Source organism: Miniopterus schreibersii (genome assembly GCF_964146895.1).
Source record: "Miniopterus schreibersii genome assembly, chromosome: 2".
NCBI lineage: Eukaryota > Metazoa > Chordata > Mammalia > Chiroptera > Miniopteridae > Miniopterus > Miniopterus schreibersii.
This window is the reverse complement of record NC_138102.1, coordinates 138005171-138026094: the sequence shown is the minus strand read 5'-3', so window position 1 is coordinate 138026094 and position 20924 is coordinate 138005171. Positions and strand designations below refer to the sequence as shown.

The window sequence follows — 20924 nt, the reverse complement described above, 5'->3', positions numbered from 1 at the left end:
CTCATTGAAGAAATGCTGACCCCATCCATTGATGCTTCAAAGGCTACCCCTTGCGGGATGAGGAAAGCCATAAATCTCTGTAGGACCAAGGCTGGCCAGCCTTGTTCTAGGCCACACCAGGCTGACTCCTCGCCTAGCACTCCAGCTCCTTAAACCCAGCCCTGATCCTCCCAAGCACTGCAGACCTTTTGTGGTGGAGGCCTGGAGACTGTTTATTGGAGTTAAAGCCAGGGCATATTAGCACTGCCAGAGCCTGTCACCCCAGCAGGGCTAGGGGCCAATAATTACAGAAGTAGGTGAGATGCCTGCATTCTCCCCACCTAATAAGGGAAGAAATGAGCCACTACTTCTGAAAGGATAAACAAAATCTCCAGGTTGTGAGGATGTCCTTCCAAGCCTTACACAGCTATTTTTGGGGCAGATGAGAACCTCTGCCCAGCTCCTGCACCAATGCACAGTTCTGATAGCTGTGCTGCCTTTAGCTGTCAGAGAGAGGCTCAGTATCTGGGCTGACTGCCTCTCTGGCCTAATTGAATGCCCCTGGGAAGAACTCCAGGAATGATGCCCCCAGCCCGACCCCACTACCTGACAGCCACAAGTCAGAGAACACAGAAGGCATCCACAAGATAAAACTGAAAGCAAATTAATTTATAAAAAAGAAAAAGAAAGAAAAAAGAGAAAATTTACAGAAAACTTTTGAACAGAAGGAAGGTGCCAAGACGCAGAGGAAAAGAAACATGGGGACATGAGGAACAAAGGGCCTGGTGGGGGAGGGACTAGGGACTGATGGAGAGCCTGGAATCACATTTGCCTTCACATCAAGGATGAAGAGGGAAAGCTGGTATGTGAGGCACTGGAATCGGGAGCTGAGCTGAGCTGCAAGCTGGGGGTCAGCACTACCCTAGGTTGGGCACCCCCACCCTGACTGCCTCCAAATCCCAGGGAACCCCTAGCTACCAGTCAAGGTTCTGACGGTCTTGGTGGAGGAGGGAAGAGTAAGTTATGGGGATGATCCACTGAGTCATAAGAAGGAGGTGCTTAAGTGCTTTTTGAAAATTTCAGGTTTTTTAAACTTTCCATCTTCTAGCTGCCCTCTCCATGTCTTCTAGGACCCCATTGATAGAGCCCAGGGAGGAAGAAGAGTCCCAAATGCCCTGTCCTCTATTATCTACCACAGGAATCTCCAAAAATGTGTTTCCCCACCAAATACATTACGCTGATATCAACTACATTGGTGACTTAAAAACACAAAACTGACATTCAGAGGGAATGGGGTCATTGGCTGAGCTGGGGTGGCCTAAAACAGCAACACTGAGGAAGCAGCAGGAGAGATTAGTAAGAATAAACGGGGTAGGGTGGTTGAGGGGGTTCTGAGTTGACTTAGTCACTAAGGAGGGGCTGGAGACAGGTTCTGCACCCTATACTATCACCAGAGTTCTCTCCAGAACATTAATTCCCCTTTCCTAAAACGGTCACCTCCCTCCTCCAAGAAATGTAAAAGTTGGACTTTTTCTTTTAGTGGGTGGAGGGAGCTCCAATGCAGCTTTTAAAAAAATCTATTTCCTGTAAAAGGTCTTAATTTTTTTTATCCATAAAAAATGCAGTCGTTTTGAGGGGGTGTACCCTTAGAAGTGGTTAATTAGAACCTTGTATAAACACCTTCCCCCAGCCCTTCCTTTGAGGGCAGCATCCCCATCCTATCCTCTCTCCCAGACATTAGAAAGATCTTTTAAACAGAAGTCCTTCCTTGAATAATCCGATATAAAAATGCATGCCCCTGACAGGCATGGTAGGGGCTTTGAAGGGGGCAGGAAGAGCTTTCCTTACGTAGTGATGAACTCTCCAGGCTGGGGAAGGGTCCCAGTGGTGGGGGGAGGGCTGTTCCTGGAACCTTGATCTCCATGGGGGGGTGAGGGAGAGAGATGTCTGGCTGGCTCCTCACTGTGGAGGTGGCACAGGGGTGACTGTGCCTGGGCTCGGGACTGTGGGGTCTGGAGGCAGGGGAGTGCCTGGGTCTGTGGAGAAAGGGAAGATGAATCAGCTAGGGTGAGCAGGAGAGGGCTCCCGACCCAGGCCGCCATGGACAAACAGAACTGGGCAAGGCATGCAATGGGTGGGTAGATGAATGAGGTACCCACAATATACAACTTCCTTTTCCCAATAACCTCTCCCACCTCACACTGGGAAAACTGATAGACCCTAAATCATCCTCCTGCCCCCAAGGGAACTCTAAATGGGGCATTTGAGCGTGATGGGGACAAGCAAAGGGGATGCCAATTGTCATGCAATCAGGTAGCTGTTTTTCAAGTTTACAGCTGAGATGCTCTGTGCCACAGGACTCCTCCATGACCCATCAGTGAAAGGCCCCAACGTCATCCCAGAGGTGGCAGCAGCCAGGCTGGGGAATGGTGGAGGACAGCCAGAGAGGCCCTTCCTCCTGTATTCTAATTTTATCAGAGCGCTCAAAAAGTACCTGAGTCCTTTCCCACTTGCCCTCCATCCCTCCATGTGGACCCCTCTCCCTCACCCTTCTCCCCTCCAGGACCCTTCTCACCTGGCAGTGGGCTGGCACTGGGCAGGAGGTTGCCCTGAACAGCTGCCACAATGGCAGGGCTCTGGGCTGCGGCGGATCCGAGCCCCGGCCCGAGAGGCAAGGAAGATGGCATGGTGGTGGTCGCCGGCAGGTTAGGATGTAGAGGGTTCGCCATGGACACAGGCAGGTTAGGTGGGGGGAGAGTGCCCGGGGCGAACGGGAGATGGTGGTGATGCCCATGCAGGTTAGGAGGAGGGGGAAGGTTAATACTGATGGAGTCAGCTAGACTACTAAATGGGATGATGGATGGAGCAGGAGGAGGAGGAGGCGGCATGCCAAAAGGCAAACCCAAAGGAGCATTACCCGCCACGCCTGGGTGCCCGCTGCCTGGCACTGCCCCTGGCATCATTGAGGGAGGAGTTTGTTGGTTGGGGAACGGTGAGGGGCCTGAGAATAAAGAGGAGAGATCCAGAAGTTAGAGGCAGAAAATTTCACTTATCAACTCACTTTTATAGAGGATAATCTAGCTACTCCTAGGCACCACCTTCCCTTTTCCTGACACTAGAATTAGTCATAAATCCTTGGAGCAAAATTCCAAAGATCTGGATTTGGGGAGAGATCCTTGCTGGCTTAGGGATATAACAGAAGTGGGCCCAGCAGTAGAAACTGAGGCCAATTCTATCTCCAGTCCTATCAGGTATCCCCTCAAGGGGACCTGGAATGTTCTCCAGGATCCCTCTGCCCAGCAAGAGTTCAAGAAGCCATCACTTACCATGGGGTCCAGGGGGTGGTACCCCTGGTGGGACTGCCCCAGGTTGGGGGGCTCCGACTGGTTGCTGCTGCTGCTGTGGCCCTGCAGTTGACCCTGTCTGCCCAATCTGTTCAGAGGGGCCCAAGCTTCCAGGAGGGGCCCCACTGCCAGCAGGAGCAGGTGCCACAGAAGCTGGAGCCATAGCCAAGCCATGAACCGTGGGTGGCCCAGCAGCGCCTGTAGGTGGGATAGGCTGGGAGCCTGGGGGCAGGGCTGGTGGTGGCTGCTGCTGCTGTTGGTGCATTTGTTGAAAGTGCTGCTGCCGAGCTCTCATCTCTGCATACTTCAGCTGCTCCATATGGAAGGCTTGTCTGTCGGCCAGGAGCTGCTGTCTCTGATACTCCAGCTGCCGGTGCCAATTGAGTACTGTTACCAGTGTTAAGAAGATCCCAAAAGCAAACACCTTGCCCCCTGCTTTGTCTTCGGACAAACCCAGCCTCTCATTCTGGCCGTTCCCATCAAATCTAAATCAGTGCTTGGGCATCCTCTCCCCCTACCCCCATCTTCTGGCTGCCCACATGGCTTCTCATCGCAATGGTGTTAATCTGTTTATTTCAGCTCCAAAGCTTTGTACTTGTCATTAATTTGGAAAACCCTTTCAGTTCTCTTGTCAATTCATGTTCTTCCTTAAAAATTGGCTAAAAACTCACCATTCTTAGGGAGCCATCCCAGGTCAACTCACTAGCCTCTCAGCTTTTGGCCTTTATTCTATCTCCTCGGGACTTATATTCTTGATTTGAAGTCTCTTAAATATGAATTTGTCAGATACCTTAAGCATTAACTGTTTTTGATGTCTCCATGTTGTGTATATTTAATATCTCTAATTAAACTCTAACTTCTCTGTGGGCAGGGCCTGTCTTCTTTTTTTTTTACAACTTCTCAAAGACAAAGTGGTCCACACTTTGTCCATCCCATCCCCTTTCCAAGTTCATTTCCTGGATATGAAGTCTCTACCTTCCCATCATGCCTTAAATCTGTTCGATTACTCAACAAATATTTATTGAGAGTTTACTAAGGGCCAAGCACTGTTCCAGTACCTGGAGATGCAGCAATAAAAAACATACTAGGATCTCTGCCCCATGGAGGAGCTGATATTCTGTGGGACCTCAGTCTCCAGGCTTCACTTGCGGGCCACTTGTCCTTAACTGCCTAGGGCTGGGTCCTCCTGCCCTGGCTTGGGCTGCTGCTCCACTCTTGCTTCAAGGCTTTGTCTGTTTCAGGCTTTCTGCCCTGCTGCTCCCCCTGCCCTGCTGCCCTATCCTCAACTGAGGGACAGCTCAGTGTCAAGGTGGGCGTCCCTGGGCTCTGCTGACCCCCAAGGAGACATTACTCACTGCTTCTCGCTCCCGATCCATGATCGTCTCCAGTTCCTCAAAGTGCCGGAGTTTGATCTCCAGCTTTTTCATCTGGGTCTCCACCAGCAGGGCCACCAGAGACTTGATTTTTCTCTCCTCAACAGCAGCCAAGTGCTAGGGGAGGGGGGGGTGGAAGGCACTTCAGCAGGAAGACCCAGTGGAAGACATTTGGGGCAGAGAAAGGTAGGGCAGAGGCTGGCAGGTTTTAAGAAAGAATGTGTTGCCCAGCCGGGTGTGGCTGAGCAGTTGAGCATCAACCTAGGATCCAGGAGATTGCGGTTCAATTCCTGGTCAGGGCACATGCCTGAGCTGCAGGCTCGATCCCCACCCGGGGGCGTGCAGGAGGCAGCTGATCAATGACTCTCTCATCATTGATGTTTCTCTTTCTCTCCCTCTCCCTTCCTCTCTCTGAAATCAATAAAGATATTTTTTTAAAAAAGAAAGAACTTCTTGTGGTCACAGCCCAGACAGTAACACAGGCTTGATATTTTAAAAAGAGTATGAAGAAGAATAAAGTGTGGCGAAGGATAAGACTAAGTCAAATAATCAGAGGGTGGTAAAAGCCTAAAAAAAGTTTTTTTTAGAACCGCAAAGACCAACTCTCCCTCTTAGGATCAAAAGAAAAAGGAAATGGCCAGCATTATTTAAGGGGAGCAAGGAAGGATTTCCTCCAGGTAAAGTGACATCAGAGAAGGGGAATCTCCTTCTTGGGGGTCTCCTGGGTCTCTGGCCCTCACCTTGGCCTTCACAGCGGCGGCAGCCAGCGCAGCGGCGGCAGCAGTGGAGAGATTGCCCTCACCGATGTCCCTCTCCACCTTGGTCTTCCTTTCCCCCTCCGACTCCACCACTTCCTTCAGCGCTTCCTCCTGCCCCTCCTTTGGCTCCTTCTCCTTCTCAGGGTCAACTGGGCCAGGAACAAGGTTATTAGTCCCACAGACTCCCTTCTCTCTCCTGGACTTACCCACCATGCTGGGAGGCTCACCTATGGGGTCCCCATCGCTCTTCTCTGACTCCTTCTCGCTGTCGCCTTCTTTTCCTTTCTCTTCATCCTTCTTGGGAGCCTCGCTGGTCTTCTCCTTTGCTTCTTCCTCTACAGCCCCAACTCCTTCTCGGGGTTCCTGGAGTCCCAGGGAAAGAAAAGTAGAGGATATCAGTGTGACAGGTTTTCACAAAGGGTCTGGACTGGGAAATGGACTTACACCTCTTACTTGGGAGGTAGTCTGGCTCCAGAGAAGCCCAGCCCTCGCCTGCCTGAGCTGGACAAAGCCAGCTCCCCATCACCATGGTGCGATGCCTGCCCCCCCGCCACCCAGGTCAGTCCCACTATACCTTGGGCTCCTTCTTCTCCTCTGTGGCTTGGCCTTCCGCCCGCACCTCGTCAGTACCGCTCTCCTCTGGGCCCATAGGAAGAGGAAATGGGAAATGGCTGATACAGAGTCTGCCTCTACTATACTTTTCCCATAGCCCCTTTTCCTAGCCAAAATCTTAGTGAGAGGACCAATAGGAGGCCACAGTCCCTAAGGTAAAGTCCTGGGGAAAAGAAAAACCCCACCAATTTCCCATCATCTCATGCTCTTAGGCCAACCAAGGCAGAGATGGCAGAGGGAGGCCAGGTTGGAGGGGGAGAAATCTGGGAACTTGCCAGCCTTACCAATCCGCTCAGGCTCATCAGAGGTGGTTCCAGCAATACCACTACTCTCCAGACCGAAGGCTGGGTCTGCCTTGCCTGTCACTTTAGCTGCTTCTTCCACTTTCCGAACATGGGCCTCCACCAAGGCAGTGGGCACCTCTTCCTTCATTTTGGAGAATTCCTCTGCAAGATCCAGAGAGCATGAGGCTGGGAGTGGAGGCAGGAAGGTAGTTCTGACTACCCAGTGAAAGCCCACCTCTCCATCCAGACTAGCATGGAGACAGACAGGTGCCTGAGCTGATGCCAGCAGAAGACAAGGCCAGTAGGGCGGCCAAATTGGAGGGGGTCTCAAGGTCTGAGTAACCAGTCCTTCAAACACAAACTAAGGCCAGGACCCCTCTGCATTACCGAGAGCTGACTTTGCAGCAGCAGATGCGACTCGAGGATCGACGACGGAGGCCAGGAAGGCGACAGTGCTCATAACAGGGTTGCCTGACTGACTGAAGGGGATGGGCTGGTAGGCCAGGGGGCCCAAAGAGGCCTCTGAGTCCTCCAGGTACGGGTCTTCAATGGGAAGACGAAGAAAATGCAAGATGCACTCGTCCTGCGTGCGGCTGCCCACATGCTCAGACACTTTGTTCCAGTCGTCTTTGTACATTTCCAGGGCCTGGTGGTGGTGGTGGAGACACAACTTCGCTTACTTAGCCACTTTCCTTGAAGGTCAACTCCCCCCATCTTACTAAGGATAGCTGGCTTCAAAGCTCTCTGTTTGTGGTATTTGTGTACTCTGCTGGGTCCAAAAGGAACTTCCAAGTAGCACTAAGAAAGGATATGGAGTTAGGGAAATGGCCCATATCTCTTGGCAGGCATCGGGAATGGGAGAGACTGAAGGCAAGATCACACTCGCCCTGCTCATGAGTGCGCCTGGCACCCTGGCCACTTCTGTTTTCATAGGCCTCTTTTCCTCACCCCAATTACCTCCAGGAGTAGAAGGGTCTCCTGTTCTGTCCACTCTCGAGTGGCACTGGCTGCAGCTTTGCTCTACAAGAGAAATATAGGTGGGTCAGAGAGAGGGGCCTTGATCTCTGAGCAGTAAAGGCACTCTAATCTCGAGTCACCCCACACCCCCATACCTTGCAGGGAACGTTCTTCTTTGTGTACATGTCTGTACGTAGCCCAAAGTTCTGCATGTCTGTTGGTTTCTCTTTGCCTTTGTCAGGGAAGTTGAGCATTTGTTGGGAAGCAGAGGTCTGCTATTTGTGGAGGGAAAGGACGGGGTAAGTACAAATGACCATTGGGAGCCAGGGGTAGAGAGAGAGAGATATGTAGAGATAGATAGAAAGAAAAGAGACAGAAGGAGCTTTCTTCCCAAAGCCAGGGACACCCCTGGGCGGGACTTCCTCCCTCACTGCTGTAGCTCCTCTGCTCTCATGTTTCTTCTTCCGGGGCAGGGGCCCCCCAATAAAGGGGCAAATAAGAAGCCCAGCAGGGTCTACACCCCACCTACCAGCTCTGGCTTGCCCTTAGCGGTCTCTGGCACCAGGTCGTCCAGCTCTTTGCCCTTGCGCCCAGCCTTGGTATCAGCATCAACCTGGCGGCCCTGGGGGACAGAGCTTGACGTCATGGAGGCTGGGCAGGGAATACCATGCCAAGGCCCTAGAGGCCTCAAGACCAAATGCTGGGTGGTCCGCAAGCTCTGGGGGCATTCATGCCACTGTTCCACGTACCCTTAATGATTAATTAGATCGGTAGTTGGCATGATATCCATTTGTATTCACATATATTTTTACAGGTTCTCTTAGGAGCTGGACAGTTAGGTTTAATCCTAGATTTAGTACTCGGTGACCTTGGGCAAGCCACATAACCTTTCTCCTCTTAGTTTTTGTAATGTATGAAATGGAAGTGGAAATATGGAAGTGATCATAATTATGAGGCAAAAATGAAAAAACGTTGGAAACAGGACAAAGCTAAAAAATTTCATGCAACTGAATTTTAAGCCATTTTTCTCTCTCTGTTCCATCCCCTACATTAGTCTGTCTGCTCCTTGAGGAAAAGGAACATCTCTTCTCCCTCAGCAAGTCCTCACAGTCTTAGGTACAGTGGCTGAGTCAGGTTGCTAAACACCTAGGGCTGATTCCTGTGCATCCCATGGAAAAGGAAGAAGCCTCAAAACACTCCTGAACCATTACCCTAAAAAACCAGAAAAAGAAAAGTCCAAAGAAACCCAGTTTTCCCGCCGCCACCCTGTCCCTACAGTCCCTCACTCCACCTGTGGGGTCTTGGGCTGCAGAGGCACCAGCCCTGAGGGTGTGTCCGCCAAGACATGGAAGTGAGAGGTAGGTGGAGGCCCCATTGGGGTCGGTCGACTCTCAGCATCCACCTGGTAGTTAATAAGACCCCACTGTTCTAGGAAGGCATGGACCCTGTGAGGAGAGAGAGAAACAGAGTCACAGAAACCAGAACACCGAGTGAGGATAGCTGAGGGTAGAGGTGGGAGCCTAAAGCTTCCTCTCCCTGGTCTTCTTTTCTCTGCTCATTTACCTCCCTGGGAAATCCCATCTCCTCCCACCATGTAAATGCCACGTCTACATCTCCAGTTAGGACTTCTCTTCATACTCACCCACCTATTAAACGTCTTCCTGGACAGACAGTAAAATTGAACCAGGATCCTTCAACCGTAGACACGCTCTTTCTCCTTTCTTCCACACTTCAAGGAGTGCCACTGCCACTCCCTCAAGTCACTCACACCCCAAACCTGAACTTCATCTTTCTCTAGAGGTGTTTTTCCCCGCTTTTTCCCCTATGTTCCTTGCTGGCATCTCTATTTCTGCCAAGAGACACCTGTGGGCAGACATCCTGATGCACCCCCTTCCTCTCAGCTGCAAAACCCACCTCATGATGGCACAGACATCACCCGCCAGGTTCCTACGGCAGGCAGTAGAGGTGAGATACTCTTGGGGGTTCAGCCGGTAAGTATCAATCATGAAGTTTCGATAAGCCAGGTAGCTTAGAAGGAGAGATGAACAATGAGGTAGAAAAATAAATGTCTGTTAAGGGCTGAAAGGTCGGAAAAAGTGATAAAGGAGCTAATGTCTCCTCCTGTGTGGTAAAGATAGAAAAGAGTGGATCATTCGACTCAATAAACGACGTGAGTCTACTATGTGCTAGACACCAAGGGTTCAAACATTGCTGATGTTTTCCTTGATGGCTTTTTTTTTTTTTTTTTTAAATGTATCTTTATTGATTTCAGAGAGAGGAAGGGAGAGGGAGAGATAGAAACATCAGCCCGGCCGGGCGTGGCTCAGCGGTTGAGCATCGACCTAGGATCCAGGAGATCGGGGTTCGATTCCTAGTCAGGGCACATGCCCCGGTTGCGGGCTAGGCAGCTGATCAATGACTCTCTCCTCACTGATGTTTCTATCTCTCTCTCTCCCCCTCCTTTCCTCTCTCTGAAATCAATAAAAATATGTTTAAAAAAAAAAAAAAGAAACATCAATGATCAGAGAGTCATTGATCGGCTGCCTCCTGCACACCCCTGACTGGGAATCAAGCTCATAACCCAGCCACATGCCCTGACGAGGAATTGAATCACAATCTCCTAGATCCTGGGTTGATGCTCAACTGCTGAGCCATGCCCGGCTGGGCTCCTTGATGGCTTTTTTAGTTAAGTGAATTACATCCTTGGCTATACTTGGGGATGATTCACCCAGCTTTTAAATAAGGAATCAAAAGGTAAAAAAAGCAGCCCTTATTTCCAAATGCATGTTGAAGGAAGGTCCATATCTATATATCCAACTAGTCAGCATGATACGGTATAAAGAATATGTTTTTCAGGTGGAAAGATCTAAGTTCAAATCCTAGTTCTACCCTGATGGCATCAGGCAAGTTACTTAAATTTTTGCCTCTCAGTTTCTTCATCAATAAAGTGGAGGATTAGAAAGGTCTGTGAAGATCTAGTACAGTGCCAGGCATGTTGTAGGAGCTCAAAAAATTGTGGCTATTGTGGTATAGTGTCAAGTTTGAGACCATAACCCAGACTAAAGGATTCAGATCTCTGTTTTATTGCTTACTAGATGTGTGACCTTAAGCATGCAACTTAACCTAAGTTTCCTAACCAGTAAGTTGGAGATAATAATGACCTCCCTCTAATTAGAGCTGATATGGAGAGTAAATTAGTCAATGTATGTAGAACACTTAGGATTATGCCTGGGAGACAGTAAGCTCTCAATAAATGCAGGCAATTATCATCATTTACTATTTTATACCAACAGTGCAAAGTGTAAGTTAGGAAACATGATTTCAAATACCTCTTTGCCACCAAAAAATAGCTTTGTGCCCTTTATTTGCCAGTCACATAATCTTGATAGCCCTCAAGTTTGTTAGTTTTTAATGTGGTGAGTACTATACAACTTATAAACTTTCTTCCAGACCTAAAAATCTATGATTCTCTCTTCCTAGTGCATTTGGTTTATCTCCACATCAAAAAATAAAACATACACTCCAGCAAGCGCGGCTCAACGGTTGAGCGTCGACCCATGAACCAAGAGGTCAGGGTTCGATTCCCAGTCAGGGCACATGCCCGGGGTTGCCAGTAGGGGGCGTGTGGGAGGCAGCCAATCAATGACTCTTTCTTCCTCCTCTGAAATCAGTAAGAACATATTTTAAAAAACAAATCAATAAAATAAAACATATAACTTAAAAAAAAAAAAAAAAAAGAGTGCAAAGTGTAGAACAGTTCCAGTTCCAACCTTGCCTACAAATCATGTTGATCTCTTGTCACCTGGTCTCTATTTCCGTTTCACAATGCACTCCCAAGAAGAAGAGGAGGAAAGAAGCAGACCAGGTTACAGGAAAAAAAAATTGTAGGAAGGGAAGATGGCCCCAGAGAGAGGAAGCGGAGGAACAGATGGGAAGCATGCTCTTTGGGTTCTCAGGGAACCTTGGCTCAGCACTCAGTCTCACCATCCTGGAGCATCCCTAACGAGAAAAGACTGCCCAGTCTCATCCAAAGCCAAGCACGTTTAGCCTGAGGCAATACCCTGAAGGAGATGAAGAATTCTGAGCTTCAAGCCCGCACTTTACCTAACAGTTCTCTCCAGAGAACCCTCTCCATCTCTTAATTCACAGACTTGGGTCTTAATAGTTTTCCCTCTCATTTTTCTATCAAAACCTACTCTCAAGGACCAGACTGGTAATAGTCACTTACATTTTAGTCAAAGCTATTCCTTATGTTAGGGATATTTGCATTTTGGACATCAATAATTATGGATTGAAAGACTTTGTACCCTGTTAAAAGGAATGGAGGAACCGGAGAAGGTACCTGTTTTGTACAGAAGAGCAGGCTTATATGGCCAATGGGAAAATCCTAGAGAGTACACTACTGTAGCTGGGCTGGGGCTGCCTGCGGCAGCGATCACATCTCAGTAAGCCTTGCACAAGTGCCTGGCTCATGGAAGAACTCAATACATGTTTGCTAAGCTGAATGCTGGAAGAGTGAGCGGGGACCGGGGAGAAAGAGACTCATGAGTCGAGGTTTCCTTACATTTCTGGAGTCTTGGACTTGTTCTTGCCGTTGAAGAACTCAGGGAGAGCCCGCCGCTCAATGGCATGAACGCTGCAAGAGAAGCCAGTGGATTCAGAAGGCACAAGTGGGGAGACAGGAGACCCAAAGAGAGAAAAGGCCTAGACAGTGAGGCAGGCAAACAGTTGGAGACAGCAGGAAGGAATCAGACACTTGGGGAGAACTTCCTGCCAGGGCTCCCCTAAAATGGAAGTGTACCCCGTTCTACTTGGCTGAGGAAGAAATAACTTAGTCAGCGGCAGGAGAAGGAACAATACATTGACCCCAGGAGGCAGGGAGATAAGGATGTGGTGAAAGGCTGGAGCAACAATACCTGTTATAATCAAACCAGGCTGCATAGCTGGGAATGATGATGTGGTGGGTCTGTTCAGTCACATTGTCCTCATGCAGGTCCGGGTTCTTGGTCTGCTCCCCCTTGTTCCCCGTACTGCTTTCATCCTCATCCTATGAGTATGAAGGCTGCTGGACACTCAGCTTTCTCATTTTGCCCCTAGCAACCCCCTGCTTCTCTCACACCCCAGAAATGTGAGCACTAAAGATGGGTGTAGGAATGAACAGTTATGGGCCCCAGGACTCGAGAAGGGTCAGTTTTGAGCAATAGGTAGAATTAATCTAAGGTAGGAAATGTCCAGCAGGGAAAGTTCTGGGCAGAGGGAACTTTATAATCACAAATCAAAATCACATAGAGAGGTAGGCCCTCTCTAAACTGGCTCCACCTTGCCCGTGGTCTCCATGCTCTCATCTTCCTGTTCATCTGAAAAGAGAGAGCAAGATAAAAGGCTGAAGCCTCCTGAGGGGCCGAGAAGAGTCCTACTTTCTGAAAAGACCCAGCGGCCTGGGGGAAGGTGGCAGCTGACCTCCCCTCCTTCAGACTCTGCCCTGCCCCGAGGCTCCCCATCTTACCCAAGTCAGTCATGGTGCCTCCTTTGACTGGGGCCGACTCCGAGTCCTTCTTAGTGTTGACTGCCAGAAGAGAGTCATTGTATCAGACAAGTTCTGCCTAAATTAGGCCCTTACCTCTCTGCTAAGTTCTAAATATCTCACTTTCTCCAAAAACTTCTTCCATCTGATCACAAAACGTGGTAACTCCCTCCAGTCACAATCATTCTAGGGTTTGAAACTCACTTGTCATTTTTCTCCCTTCCCAACCAAAAATTCATTTAAAACTTTTTTCCTATAAGGAAGCATTTTCTACTCTACGGATATTCATAAATCATTCTTGTCTTTCATGGGCCCTTATATCCACCTGTATCTGTAAGTACTTTTTTAAAAAAGATATGTTTCTATTGATTTTAGAGAGAGAGAGAGAGAGAGAGGAAGTCGGAGAGGGAGAAACATGGAAGTGAGAGTGCAACATCAATCGGCTGCCTCCTGCACGCCCCCTAGTGAGGACTGAGCCCACAACCAGGGCATGTGCCCTGACTGGGAATTGAACCCATGACCTCTCAGTGCATGTAAGGATGCTCAACCAGCCTGGGCTGTAAGTTCTTAATGAACTGAGACAGAGTCTGACCAAATCACTCTGTAGAAGAGTGGTTGGATCTTAAATGTTTCTGAAAGCAGAGGACACTTTCCTCAACTGAATTCATACATGAAAGCTCGGGAGAAAACACGGACCGAAAGGAGAGCTGCTCTGAATAATTAAGGGGTGGGAGCCAGAACCCCACTCCTGAAATACACTGAAATACATTTAGGCCTAGTCTACAGAACACAGATTACAACCAGTACTGAAGAGCAGTGGTCTCCAAAGTGGGGTTCTCACATAGGATGCACAAGATGGTCCACTAGAACATAGGCAGATAATATCAGAACTTCTCTTTATATTTTTTAATCTTATCCTTTACATTTTCCAAATTTTAGATAATATTTGCATGTGTTTTATAATGTTCCAAAAGGAATAACAGTTCATGTATGTAATTTGTGCTCAAATATATTTCACTGTTGGGGGTGTAAAATAAAAAAAGAGTATGAAGAGCCCTGACCAGGTCGCTCAGTTGTTTAGAGTGTCGACCTGATATGCCAAGGTTATGGGTTCGATTCCTGGTCAGGGCACATACAGGAATCAACTAATGAATGCATAAGTAAGTGGAACAACAAATTGATGTCTCTCTCTCTCTCTCAAATTAAAAAAGAGTATGGAGACAACTACTGTCAAGCACAAAGCACAGTCCACAACTCAGTTACGGATGTGAAGTTAGAGGATTGTCCATGGTGACGAAAAGAACTTCTAGACCTGGAGCTGGTCTTGGAAATCAGCCTACTCAGGGGTGTTGACAGAGCAGGGGCAGGGCAGGCAGGCCCAGGAGCTAGGCCTGGCCCATACCTGTTTTGGGCAATGTCACCTCTTCTACGTTGGGGACTGGTGAGGGCTCATCCATGTCCTTTGTTAGGTCTTCTTGCTCCTCTTCTCTGTGGCCACGCTTGGACTTGGTGTAAGGTGTTGAGGGACTGGAAGGAAGGAGAGTGAAAGAGAACCCAGTCATCCTTGGACTGAGTCCCTGGAAGTTAAAGTTCAAGGGAAGGGAAGCGAGAGAGAACCCCAAGGGCAGAATTGAGCAAAAACAGAAACCAATCATCTCAGACTAATGGGAAGTGGCCAAGGCTTTCATTTGGAGATAAAGCTCTTTGCGTTTACTAGTGGCTGGGACTAGAACTAACAACTGGGCAGCTACAGAAGACCTTTCCATCTTCACTCTCGGAAGATCAATAGAACAGGGTCAGGTGGTTATGGGAAGGGAGCTGTCATTTCCTTCAACATGGTGTGGAGGGGATAGTGAAGGTGGGGGGCAGGTTAGGGTCTGGCATACCCTTTCTTAGCATTTTTCTTCTTAGCTTCTGGGGTTGGTGAAGGAGAGGGGGAGCGCTTCCTCTTCTTATAGTTCCCCCCCTTCTTGTCTCGTCGATCTGAATCTGGGCTGTTCACCTGCAGGTTGGGGAGTTGGGACAAATGTTAACCAATAATCTCCAGTGAAGACTTATTCCAAAACTTATGCTAAGGGCTCAAGGAAGAAAGAAGAGGAATTTTCACCTCATCTGTCAATGTTTTGGCTGAAATCTTCTTTCGACGGGAGACAGGGTTTTTGTCATCATTTACTTCATAGTCTTCCTCATTCATCCACTCATTAAAGGTGTCTGTGTCCAGGATCCACTTTGCATGAACCTAAAGTACATAGGCAGACTGTGCTGAAGAGAAGTCTTGAGGCCACAGCTCTGTCTGGGGCCCTTAACAGAGAATCCAAGGGTACAGAAGCTGCTGCTTCATCTGCAAAGAGTGGTCTGGCCCAGGAATCATTTTTCTTGGGGTGGGGGGGAACAACAAAGCTCACCTTCCTAGGTTTCTCAGGAGTTGGAGCATCTTCCACAGATGCTTCAATTTCACTGGCTGGGATCCATGTGTCGTAACTGCCATGGAAAATTTAGTGTGAAGCAGAATCAATGAGACAGAGTTGTGGAAAAGGAAAGTGCAAATCTTTTACCTTTTCCATATACAAAAAGTATTGTGTTGTTGGGTTATTTTTTGGTATAATTTTCCCAGTTAATACTGGGATTCTTTTCATTATGAAGTAATAAACACAGTTATAAAATATTTCAAAAATAAAAAAAGGATCACCCTAACACAACTACTTGTGACATTCAGTGTATGTTTTTCCCCAGTAACTTTTTTCTGTACAATTTTGTTTTTACATAATTGCAATGATACTGGAGTTATTTTATATCCTACTTTTTGCAGTTAATATTCATCTACAAATTATCCCTGTTATTTCTGTAAGCTTAAAGGCTGTCTAATAGCCCACTGAGGAGATATACAAATAGGTTGAAACATTTTCCCACCATTAGACATTTATATTGTTTCTAATATTTACTTATCAAAAATTATACTGGAGTAATCATTTCACACGTAAAGCCCCAATCCTTTTAGCCTAAGACTTGTCCAACAAGTACAAACCTCTCCCAAGACAGAGGATTAACATAATAGGAACAAGGAAAACAAGTGAACAAACCTAAAAATAACCCCAAAAGATAATAAAGTAAAAAATAAAATTAAAACCCCTAAAATATTTCTCAAAATCACTCGTTGTTGATTTGCTAGATGTTCCAGCGCTTCTCAGCTGGCTCTTGTATTTACACCTGCCCAGCAACCCATCCTCACCTGTCAGGATAATAGCCCCAATGCAGAAGAACCTGCTTATCCCTCTTCATGACTGGTCGTACCCATTCCTCTGGGGATAGAGACAGAGCAGGGAGAGATATAAGCTAATGGGGTACAAAAATGTAACTCTGTATACAACTCCTGTTGCAGCAGAGGACCTGGAAATAGGAATGTAAGATGGTAGGAGAATTTAGGGTTGAAAGGAGAGAGAAGCCCAGGTACCACATTGGATCTGAGCAGTCCTCCACCTCCTAGTCCAAGCCATTCACTGCAGTGGCCAGGAAAAGTCAGGTCTCACCTTCTTCTAGGTTCCCTGGGACAGGATACACAACATGGGAGGCATTGTTCTTATCCTCAGTGACCGTTCCCTGGATGGCACAAAAAGAAGCAGGTAAATACGGTCCCCTCTAAATTACTTATTGGTATAAATAAACCAAACTAAGATTTAACCACAGATCTGCCTTCCTAATCATATTTTGCTCAGAATGGTATTAAACTTAGTTTGTACCCTCTACTAAGCACACACCTACTGACTGGCAGAGGGAAACAGCTGGGATTGTGCTAATAATAGAGAAAAGTCAAAGAATTAAAAATTGCTATAGATAATCTCTGAATAAGTAATCTACACATGGGAAATGTAAAGTTGACGGTGTGTCTCTAGCAATGACATCTGCTGGTTATTCTAGAGTTCCAAAGAGCAAAGATTTCATTTCTCTGAAATCAGGCAATCTCTAGTTCAGTGGAAGTAAAAGCTTTCCCCTCCAAGGCCAAGATAGTCTCTAGGAACAGGGATCCAAACCTGTCAAGACTGGGAAATGGGAGGAGGAGACAGAGAAAGAGCAGCTCAAGGCTTCAAGTCTAGTCATTTTCCAAGTAGGTAGAGGCACCTCTGCAGTAGAAGACATGGCCCCTCAGGGCGGTTTATTGAATGGAAAGCATCAGGCAGAGCCATGGAGTTTCCCAAATCTCTCCTGACCCATCCACTCACCTGGTGTCTCTTGATAATATCCTTTAATTTTCCTAGCAGTTTGGGTTCAATTTCTGGACACAGAAAAATGTTTGGTCGAGACAGGCAATTATTCTGAGGGGAGAAGAAGAGTGAGATTATGGGGGAGGGGTGTTTTGGATTCCTACTGAAGGAAAGAAGACGGATAGGGGAGGTTCTTGACTAGTACCTGCACCAAGGACTTCTCAATGGTCATGAACATTTCCACATTGCGGTCCATGCGTGATGGGTTCTGGAAGTCGTAACGCCGCCTTGTGAAGAGGCAATAATCTAGTGAGTGGTATAGCTCAGATCTGGGGATGAGGTTAGGGTATGTGACTTTTTTAACATGGGTAATTAGGAGGCAATCCTGCTCACAGCTGTTGCCAAAACTGCCTAGAATCTGGGGTTCACTGATCTCAAATCACTTTGTAGTTAGTCCAAAGGACAAAGCAAAGTTTGAGATGCCAACCTAAGAATCCCTTTATCTCTATAATACACACACTGATGCACACACACATACTCACTCGCTCTTGGAGGCTATTTTGGCTCTGACTCCCAGCCATTTTTCTGACCTAGCAAGTCAGGCCTACTGACCTAGCAAAGTAAAAGACTCATAAGAATATCTACCTAAGCTCTGCCACCCCAGAAAGACCCCGAAGAATCAGAGTGGGGGGACTCCCTCTAAACTAAATGTAAAAAGCATCGAGAGAGGGCATCTCACCATCCCTGGTCACTCTTGAATTTGTAGGCAGCTGCAAGTATGTGGCACAGGGAGCCTCCTGCTTTGAAATCTAGGAAACATTTGATCTACAAAATTGAGACAGGGAAGAAGTATGTAAGAATTACAGCCTAAACTCTCTTATTACTTAATCCTTTTACAAAATCCCATGCTGAAGTGATCTCCCTCTCAAAGCTGGAATTCTTTAGCCCCTGTGCCACTGTATCATGTAGCCCAGATGAGGGGAGAGAAAGAAACCAAAATTCACAAAGCCCCACTTTGTGACAAGCACTTACTGGGTTACCTCACTGACCATTACAGAAACCCTACCTAGAGATTAAGGAACCAAGATGAAAAAGGTTTATTTATATATTTATTTTTAATTAAATTTATTGGAGTGACAATGGTTAATATGAACATATAGGTTTTAGGTGTGGGTTTCTATGTTACAAGATCTGTCTATTGCACTGTGTGCCCACCTGCAAAAGGTTTAAATTGCTTGTCCCAGTCACAGAGACTCCAAGTGGCAGAGTCAGGATTTGAACACAACCTGTGCAAATCCAAATCTCATACTCTTTTAACCACGCCATGAGAGTTTCATGCACCGAGTTCACACACTCTGAAATAACCTGTTGCATAAAGTATTACTAAGACAAAGGGAATGGTAAATTGGGGACTAGGCCAAAGCAGCAATGCCCTGACCAGGGATAGGGATGGTAAAAAATTACCCAAATCTCAAAAAATACGAAATTTACAAAACAACCCCACAAAAAAACAAAACAACTCCCTTTCCAGTTCTGAGGATTCATTCCCTGGCTTTTGTACTCACCGGCAGTTTAGTGAGCGGTGCATTGCTGACATGTTTGCCAAAAACTTCTTCCTGAAATTGTAGCAATTGTACAACCAGGCTAGACAGGGACTTGTTGGTGGGTGGTTCAGCTTGTATATACTGGGGAAACAGGGAAAGAAAAGAAAAACAGACCCCAGATAAATTGTCCACCACTTCCTTATTTCTTCCCCAGGAACTTTGGAAACATCTGGGGCAGAGAAAATTGTGTCTTCTTCCCCTACATGTCTAGTTTCTATAATGACAATGGCAGAAGGGAGGCCCTTTACGCCCCTCACTAGGAAGTTGCAATTCTGCTGCCCCCAGCCCAGGCTGCCAGTGTTGGGTGCTAGGGACAAGGGGTTTTCCTACTCTTCCTCAGCTATACCCTGACATGGTAGTTGCAGGACCCTGATCTCTACCCTGAGGGTTGTAAAATTCTGAAGATTCCTTGAGTTCAGGCCATGGAAGCAATACCTTTGAGGCTCTAAGTGAGATGACAGTGTATTTCTTGGGGTAACTTTGTGGAATGCCAAGATTCTCCCTATAATATGGCTTAATAAGGTGCAAGGAAGTGAGGTAGGGCAAACAGACTGAGAGAGTAAGTGTGGGCAGACTGAGAGAGTAAGTTTGGGCAAACAGAGAGAGCTTGTGCATTCTGCTTCTGCTAGGAACAGGGTATAAATGTTTTTGCAGGCCCTCCTAAATGGGAAGGACTGGCTATTACCCAGCCTGGTGGGAAAGAGCAAGACCACATCTGTCTTTTCTGATGAAAACTTAGCTGAGACAAGTAATCCTGGGCATTCTTAAACATTTCCATATTATTGCTACCTAAGATCCTCACCTTCTGTCCTAATTTAAAACTGAGCTGGAGGCTAACTTTCTCTTTACCTTTTAACCCCAGTTTCCTCAACTCTAATCACAGAGAAGAGTGCTCCGTCTCAGTGGGAGGTGTAAAGAGATCCTTGAAGGAAAGGTAAATGACAAAGAGCTAAGAGTTTGAAAGCTGAACCAGGTCACAGGCTGTCAATCTCCCCAGGGCCAGAGACTAAACCCCTAGATTGATCTCCCTTCCAAAAGGTCAAAGGTAGAAGCCTGGGAACCAGAGCCTCAGGCAGGGGTACAGACAAGCCACAAACCCAGCAGCTGTTTGTCAGCATCCTGACACCCAGAGACCTGAGCAGGAACAGGCTCATAACCAGGATCAGAGGGGTGTTCTCCTAAACCACTCATCACACTTCTGACAGGCTACAAAGCTGGGCTTGAAGAACTGTAGAGCTAAAGGAAAGCCAGAAAGCGGGGGCTAGTGAGAAGAGAGACTATCTCCAGAGAAAAACCTTATGTTTAGATGTTCCTTTCAGCAAGGCCTAATAGACAAAGACAACACCAGGAAAAGGTTCAACAGAAAAGACAGGTAAGGCTTCTTAAACCCTTTGTTCACTACCTTATTACCTCCAGTTATGGGGTGGGGGCCTAGACTCTGAACCCCAAACCCAGGGCAATTCACGGCCAGGTGGTGAGGTTAGCTCATTGTGAAGCTGAGGAATGGTTTGAGAAGGGGTCCCTGGCAAGGAACTTAAACCCTGGCTCGCAAAGAGGTTTTGCTGCCCCTTGGCTGGAGGTGAGGGCCAAGAAGTAGAGACAGGTGATCTCAGGGTGGGGGCCTTTTTCAGGCTGATGGAGCAGCCGAGGGCCTGCTCTGTAGCTGTTTACCCTCCTGCTTTCTGAACGTACACAAAGCACCACGGAGGCCTCGGCCCTGCTGGTACCTGGCTCCGTGGGGAGCTCTGGCGGGCACTGTAGCGGGCACGATGGGGGTGGGGAGCATAATCGACACCCGGTCCAACCCGGGTCGTCTCTCCCGAGAAAGCCCGGAAGGCGATGGCTTAGAAGAGGGTGGGCTGCTGGCACCGGGGCCCGCGGGGGCAGTGGGGGCAAACACGGGGCAGAGGGCGCCGCGGGGGAGGCGGGGGCTGGAATCTGAGGCCCGAGGGGGGCGGGGGGGGCTGGGGGAGGGGCGCAGGCCCGAGGGCGCGCTGGGGGCTGCACAGGGCCCGCGGCCGCCGGAGGGTGGGCAGGATCCCGGGGTGCTGTGGGACCGTGGTCCCTTTGTCCCGCCCCCGGTCCCCGCGCGGCCCTGCCCGCGTACCTTCTTGTAGTTCTTGCCGAGCCAGAGCCGCACGTTGTCGAACTGGGTCACTGTGTCCGCGGCCTCGTAGTACTTCACGTTGGGGCCGCCGTCCTTCTTCCGCACCGCCATCTTCTCGGGCTCGGGCCCCGCCGCCGCCGCCGCCGCCCGCCCGCCCCGCTCAGCTCAGCTCCCGCCTCCTCC

At 48.2% G+C, this 20924-nt stretch overlaps 1 protein-coding gene across 8 annotated transcripts; it reads right to left on the bottom strand.

The window, feature by feature from the left end:
* Positions 1 to 627: 627 nt before the first annotated feature.
* Positions 628 to 20924, bottom strand: SMARCC2 (SWI/SNF related BAF chromatin remodeling complex subunit C2). Of its 8 annotated transcripts, none has more exons than XM_081130425.1 (29): positions 20742 to 20924; positions 18596 to 18715; positions 17770 to 17855; positions 17236 to 17317; positions 17049 to 17141; positions 16359 to 16428; positions 16061 to 16130; positions 15237 to 15312; positions 14939 to 15070; positions 14718 to 14833; positions 14234 to 14358; positions 12814 to 12873; positions 12627 to 12664; positions 12224 to 12354; positions 11872 to 11943; positions 9222 to 9335; positions 8599 to 8752; positions 7837 to 7929; positions 7463 to 7582; positions 7308 to 7370; positions 6738 to 6996; positions 6351 to 6512; positions 6029 to 6093; positions 5682 to 5817; positions 5437 to 5603; positions 4679 to 4813; positions 3306 to 3690; positions 2555 to 2980; positions 628 to 2015 (listed from the first exon to the last, which is right to left on the bottom strand). In XM_081130425.1, exons 1-29 carry the CDS (start codon positions 20850 to 20852, stop codon positions 1939 to 1941), a joined length of 3738 nt encoding a protein of 1245 aa, XP_080986551.1. In that variant the 5' UTR covers positions 20853 to 20924; the 3' UTR covers positions 628 to 1938. The 8 variants fall into 8 exon arrangements, with proteins under 8 accessions (XP_080986551.1, XP_080986555.1, XP_080986552.1 ...); XM_081130429.1 differs by having other exon boundaries at positions 2897 to 2980; XM_081130426.1 differs by having other exon boundaries at positions 7463 to 7579.